Source organism: Nicotiana attenuata, unplaced genomic scaffold (genome assembly GCF_001879085.1).
Source record: "Nicotiana attenuata strain UT unplaced genomic scaffold, NIATTr2, whole genome shotgun sequence".
Classification (NCBI taxonomy): Eukaryota; Viridiplantae; Streptophyta; class Magnoliopsida; order Solanales; family Solanaceae; genus Nicotiana; species Nicotiana attenuata.
Genome location: NW_017672707.1, coordinates 17,900 through 24,901, shown reverse-complemented (window position 1 = coordinate 24,901; position 7,002 = coordinate 17,900). Strand labels below are relative to the sequence as shown.

General features: G+C 44.1%; 1 protein-coding gene across 1 annotated transcript; it reads left to right on the top strand.

The window, feature by feature from the left end:
• Positions 1 to 1,167: 1,167 nt before the first annotated feature.
• LOC109214199 lies at positions 1,168 to 2,154 on the top strand. The gene is made up of 2 exons (XM_019378099.1): positions 1,168 to 1,657; positions 1,742 to 2,154. The coding sequence occupies exons 1-2, from the start codon at positions 1,168 to 1,170 to the stop codon at positions 2,152 to 2,154; spliced, it is 903 nt and encodes a 300-aa protein (XP_019233644.1).
• The last annotated feature ends 4,848 nt before the right edge of the window (positions 2,155 to 7,002 follow it).

The following is a 7,002-nucleotide window of genomic DNA, read 5'->3' as shown; positions in this document are numbered from 1 at the left end:
TCGACGCTAACTCACATGTGGCTATCAATGCGAATTTGCCTACCGATCCCGAGAACAACGTCCGCGGGGGAGTCCGATTAGTACCCAAAATACACACGATAGTGAAGGTGATGGGATTAACTTGCGGGTGATCCTCGAAATGCTACAAGCTCAACAGGCAGCGATAGCCTAGCTGTAGAACCAAAATCGCGCCCTCAGCAGACTCGAGCCTGAGCCGTCCTGGGAAATCACTCGCAAAAATGAACCAGTCACGGAGAGGCCGATTGAAGCTGAACCCGGAACTAACCCCGAGGTCATAAAGATGCTCGAGGAACTAACAAAACGGGTGTAATCGGGAAAAAAAAAATCGAAGCCAATGACAAAAAGGTGAAAACCTACAACTCCAGGGTTGCCTGGATTCCAAGAAATTCGTCCTAAAGTCTTTCCCTCCGAGCGCAGCCCGAAGCCGATCCAGAAGAAGTTCCGCATGCCCGAAATTTTGAAGTACAACGGAACAACAGATCCAAATGAGCATGTGACCTCCTACACGTGCGCCATCAAAGGGAACGACTTGGAGGATGATGAGATCGAGTCCGTCCTGCTAAAAAGGTTCAGGGAGACCTTTTCAAAGGGAGCTATGGTATGGTATCACAACTTACCCCCTAATTATATTGACTTGTTTGCTATGCTCGCAGACGCCTTCATGAAAGCACACGCCGGGGCCATCAAGGTCGAGACCAGGAAGTCAGACCTTTTCAAAGTGAAGCAAAGAGATAATGAGATGCTCATGGAATTCATATCCCGATTTCAGATGGAGCGAATGGACTTGCCCCCAGTCGCTGACGATTGGGTCGCTCAGGCCTTCACCTAAGGGCTCAATACTCGAAGCTCATTGGCTTCACAGCAGTTGAAACAAAATCTGATAGAATATCTGGTGGTAACTTAGGCCGACGTCCATAACCGGTACCAATCAAAAATCAGGGTCAAAGATGATCAGCTTGGGGCCCTTCCGGGTCCGTTTATCCCGCCAGAGCTAGTGACAGATCCAAAATAGACATTGATCGTGAACCAAGATCAAATAGGGACCGGTATCAACCATACAATGGATACCGAAGAGGTAATAGGTCTAGACAAAACCCTATGAGAAGTGAAAGGAGAAGCAATCGAGGTCAAAATAACTAGGGACTCATGAGTAAAAGCGGCTTCGACAGGTCTATCGGGCCTAAGGAAGCGCCAAAGTTTTCAGAGTACAACTTCAACATCGATGGTGCTGCCACCGTATCTGCCATCGGACGTATCAAAGACACCAAGTGGCCTCGACCTTTACAGTCCGATCCAGCTCAAAGGGGCCCCAACCTACTATGTAAGTACCATGGCGCTCATGGACGCAGAACTAAGGACTGCCGACAACTGAGAGAGGAAGTAGCCCGGTTGTTCAACAACGAACACCTCCGAGAGTTCCTGAGCGATCAAGCCGAAAACCATTTCAGGAATAGGGACTCTAATAAGCAGACCGAGCAGGAGGAACCTCAGCACGTCATTAACATGATCATCAGTAGGGTCGATGTTCCCCAGGGGCCGATGTTAAAGCGCACCAAAGTATCCATCACAAGAGAAAAACTGACTCGAGATTACCTGCCAGAAGGAACCTTATCTTTCAACGACGAGGACACTGAAGGCATCATGCAGACAAACAACGATGCATTGATAATATCTGTACTCATAAATAAATCTCGAGTTAAGCGTGTGTGAATTGATCCAGGTAGCTCGGCCGATATCATTAGATCGAGAGTTGTAGAGCAGCCGGGTCTACAAGACCAAATTGTGCCTACAGTGCGAGTTCTAAATGGATTCAACATGGCATTTGAGACCACTAAAAGGGAGATAACACTACCGGGGAACACAACCGGAACCATTCAGGAAACAAAGTTCTACCTAATCGAAGAAGATATAAGAAACAATGCTCTGTTCGGGAGGCCATGGATTCACAACGTGAGGGCAGTGCTCTCAACACTGCACCAGGTGTTGAAATTCCCAATGCCCGGAGGGATTAAAACAATTTATGGAGAACAATCGGCCGCAAAAGAGATGTTCGCGGTCAACGAGGTGGTCCTGATATCCGCACTTTCGACTCCAAAGGATCCGAGTTTGGTCGCCAAGGAAGATACCAAATAGAAATCATCGACACCGGCCCCGACCGAATTGAAAAATGGGGAACCGGTGAGGAAGACAACTATGGAGTTCCTAGGTCTTTCATAGTCCCGAACGATTCCGACACCACCAAATAAACAGTCGAGGAACTGGAGCAAGTCATACTTCAAGCCACCTTGTTCAAAATCAATAACCACGCGCAATTCGACATCAAGTACTCAAAGTGCATGACCATAACCACGGAGAAGCAAATGACATAACACCACACAAAACCCAAAAGAACATAACCAATACGCCATCCACCAAGCAATACCCAATACTCTTCCCACTCAAATTCCGCTATAGGACCCCAATAGAACCGCACCATATTTGCATATAACTCACTAATCATAACTTCTCGTAACATAGAAGGGTAACACTCAGATCATTTTAGAACACAAATTAGCTCAACAACCACTGAATGGAACTTCCCTCAACAATAGTAGTTCGGAGTCAACAAATCCGACTCGATGCAGAACACACATCCATATTGGGCCCACCAATGAACCCAAAATCAGCTCTCGTCCCCCACGATAGATAAATAACCCTCCGAAAGTCTACCATGATTGAATCACAACACATACTAACCTCTGACTAACCTTGGCTACATTTTCACAGTCCACATCCACGAAACAATCTACTCACGAGAACTCTCAGTCTCCAAATCCATAGAACATGCGAATTACCATCTCTGATCTCAACTCCACCGCCTGAATGCCCACGCTTCGCCAATTATCCGGTCATCCCATGAGGAATACTTCTAAAATCCTTCTGTGCCACAAGGCAAAAATTTGAACTCCAGCAGTCGATCAAACAAGAGAGTGCCGCAATACCAATGAAGTATCTATAGCTCAAACACATCGCTCCTTTCTGAATGTATACTCTCATTAAACCATACCAATTAGTAATATCATTTACCTAGTCATCTGAAAATGTCCAGCTGCCTAAGAATTTATGACCTTTCTTTCAAAACTGAACCGTGGCCTTACACATGCAAACCCCAATCCTACGCAGCATACCGCATATGCCATGCCATCCTATGATAAATGTGAGAGCTTCATAATCCACTCCAAGTCACAAGCAACTATATACTCTACTAGCCAAGAACTTTCCATTTGATCCCATCTAGGAGAAAACCACTATACATCACATGCTCCTCACGCCAGTAGATAATACACATCTCTAACCGTGGTAGAAACCATCAAGAACTCTCTGAACCCCATTGGCACAAAACCAAACCGTCAGGACTGAATCCTTTTAACTCAACCAAGTTACGCAAGCCACCAAAAGCCCAAGGACATTGCCATGAAACACCTATAGAAACTCATTACCTCATACACACCCAAAGAACTAATCATACCCATTACCATGTCGATCCAACCTACTACCAAGATGTCCTATCTATCCGAGTTCCTTCTGAATTACCTTCAAATTGATACTTCTTCTTTCCATAATACCATAATCCTCAACCCAGACTCACCACATGAGACCCAAGCATAAAACCACACCGCCTAAGGCTCATAAGCCGCTGAATTCTCTTAAATATCCTCAAAAGTACCACATTCAAAATACTTATCCTTAAAAGACTTCCTATGAATCTAAATCCACTACCTTCACACTCCTGATACTAATATGTAGAATCCATAATGATATATAAATGCCACAAGTCTTGACACCCTCCAATGTAAACTTGAATTTCTAGCCAAATACACATCCTGAAGATCCCTAATTTTTACATATAAATCTTAAATCCATTAGAACCATTCTCGGGAGTTATCCACTCTACCCAGGTCTCAATTAAACTGATCAAACAAACCGAATGACTTGTGCCCCATTAGTACAACAACACCTAAGGAAGTAACCCATCCTTCTAAGCAGTCGAGCGATTTCCTACTCCCTACACGTTACATCCCTTACAACAACAACTAACTCATCCAATATTTCTCATATACCCATTTAGCATAACACAACCCTTATCCAAAATTTCCTTTACTCGAGTCATCCTCGATCTCAACCTTTGTAAGCCACAACTGATTCACCAGTATGCCTCAAACTGAAACCAATACAACACATAACCGTGCAATCAACTGATCAGTAGCAGACTCTCCCACTTGGCTCAAAGCCATAGATCAACACGCACAATAACTCACGATGCCCATACTCTATTACTGCCATAATACCATAGTGAGATTCAGCTAAATCCTTCATAAGCTCATGCAACACAACCCATCTAATACCTCAAATCATTTGCAAATCTCACATTCACCCTCGTAACAGTCAAGCCAACTCTCATACACGATCGAAACTCAAACTGTAACATATATAATTCACTGGTAAAATAGGACTCACTACACACAACATAGGGATCATACGCCCTCAGGACACCCCGCAGGAGATAACCCACCTACTTCGCTTCCAACTAACATCTCTTTATACCCTTCCACAGTCACATACCTTATGCAGTCACTTAATCTTCCTAAGTCTGAACTCATCTCACGACATGAATATCTACTTCATTCCTCAACTATACAACCTGAAAAGGATCCTCCATTACACTCCTAACTCGAGGCTATACGTCAAATCAGGATGGGAGTCAAGCAACGAATAATTCTTTCTACACCTCAAGCAAATCCTTCTTGTCACATTCAAATCATATGAACTCATCTCGCAGTCACATCATACTCATCACATAGCCATCCAGCCACCATTTCCACTAATAGTGACACTACCCAACATATAAGTCCACAAGCATGTGCTGACACAATCAACACCTCAGTGTTGAAGCTACAGTCAAAATCCGGCGTCAAATCCTCCAGACTGGCCCAATATCAACACACAGAAATCATATCTCACACCTCATCCAGGGAATCACAAGCCGTCGATGCACACCTGATACCGAGCGCTCATGTACGCATACGAATGCGTGGAAGGAATTCAAAGAGTTACACTTCAAGCTGAATCAATAGCGCAGGATAAGAATTCAAGAATGTAAAGTTTCCTAAGGGTTATGCAGCATCTCAAAGATAAGTACAGGTGTCTCCGTACCGATCTGCAAGACTCTACTGAACCTACTCATGACTTGTGAGACCTATGTAACCTAGGCTCTGATACCAACTTGTCACGACCCAAAAACTAACCCTGTCGTGATGGCGCCTATCGTGGTACTAGGAAAGCCGACACATTACCAAAACAAAATAAGATTTTCATTTTCAAGATAATTCCCAAAGCTATTTAATATAACACCTTCATAAGGAGTGCAAATCAAAACAAAAGTGCGGAAAAGAAAGCCCGACATCGGGGTGTCACTAGTCATGAGCATCTACTACAACCGTCTGATAATATCGAGACTAACATAGTCTGGAAACAACTGAAAAAACAACTAAGGGAAGATGAAGATGGAGGAAAGCAGGGCTGCGATCGCCAAGCAGCTACCTTGCTAACTCCGATGGTTCTGAAACTGAATAATCAACACCCGCTACCGGGTCCAGAAATACCTGAATCTGCACACAAGGTGCAGGGAGTAACGTGAGTACGCCAACGCAGTAAGTAACCAAAGTAAATAAAGGCTGAGAATTAGTGACGAGCAATAAAGCATTTAAAGTTCATGTCATGAAATCTCAGTAAAAATACAATTGGCTTTTAAAAGTAGAGTTTGAATCAAATCGTTTCGTTTAAACTCAGTTTCAGTAAAATCATTTGAAGATATTTTTTGATAGTTCTCAAACAGAGGCTCAATGCAACAGTGAGCAAAATGATGGAATCAAAACAGCCCATCGGGCAAAACATCACTCATATACAGTTCCTCGGGCAAGCCTCACAGTCACTCGTATACAGCCCCTCGGGCATACCTCACCATCACTCATATACAGCCCTTCGGGCAAAACATCACTCAGGGTACCCGCGCTCACTGGGGGTGTGCAGTCTCTGGAGGGGCTCCTACAGCCCAAGCGCTATAATCCGCACGGATAACTCACATACTGCACGGACAACTCACGTGCCATAACATCAATATCAGAATTCGCACGGACAACTCACGTGCCATAATCTCAATATCTCACAATCAAGCACTCGGCCTCACTCAGTCATGAACCAGTAACAACATGCTACGGCGTGCAGCCCGATCCCATAAATATCCTCACAACTCAGGCCCTCGGCCTCACTCAGTCATAAACCTCTCAAGCCACTCGGGCTTTCAGTAAAAATAGGGTACTCAGCCCAAAACAACATTTTATATGCATCAAAATAGAGTAATAAAGACCGAGTTATGAAATCAATAAGTGTAACAAGACTGAGTATAAATTTTCAACTAAAAACAGTGAGAGGATAGTAAGAAAAGGCCCCTAAGGGTCCAAACAGCTCTGGCACAAGGCCCAAATATGGCATTCAACCCAATTTATAGAAACACTTTCTAAAACACATAAGTATCACATAGTTTCAACCAAATACGCAACTTTATAGTTGCTACGGGACGGACCAAGTCACAATCCCCAATGGTGCACGCCCACACGCCCATCACCTAGCATGCGCGTCACCTCAAAATAATAAAATGATACGAAATCCGCGGTTTCATACCCTCAGGACTAGATTTACAATCGTTACTTACCTCAAACCGGTCAAATCTCTACTCCGCGATGCTCTTGCCCCTCGACTCGGCCTCCAATCGCTCCGAATCTATTCACAACCAGAAGAATACTATCAATATGCGCTAATGGTATGAATTCCACAAGAAAAACTATCAAATTGGGCACAAATCCCGAAATCTTAACACGGACCCTTGGGCCCACATCTCGGAATCCTACAAAAGTCACAAAACTAGAAACCCCTTTCACTCAT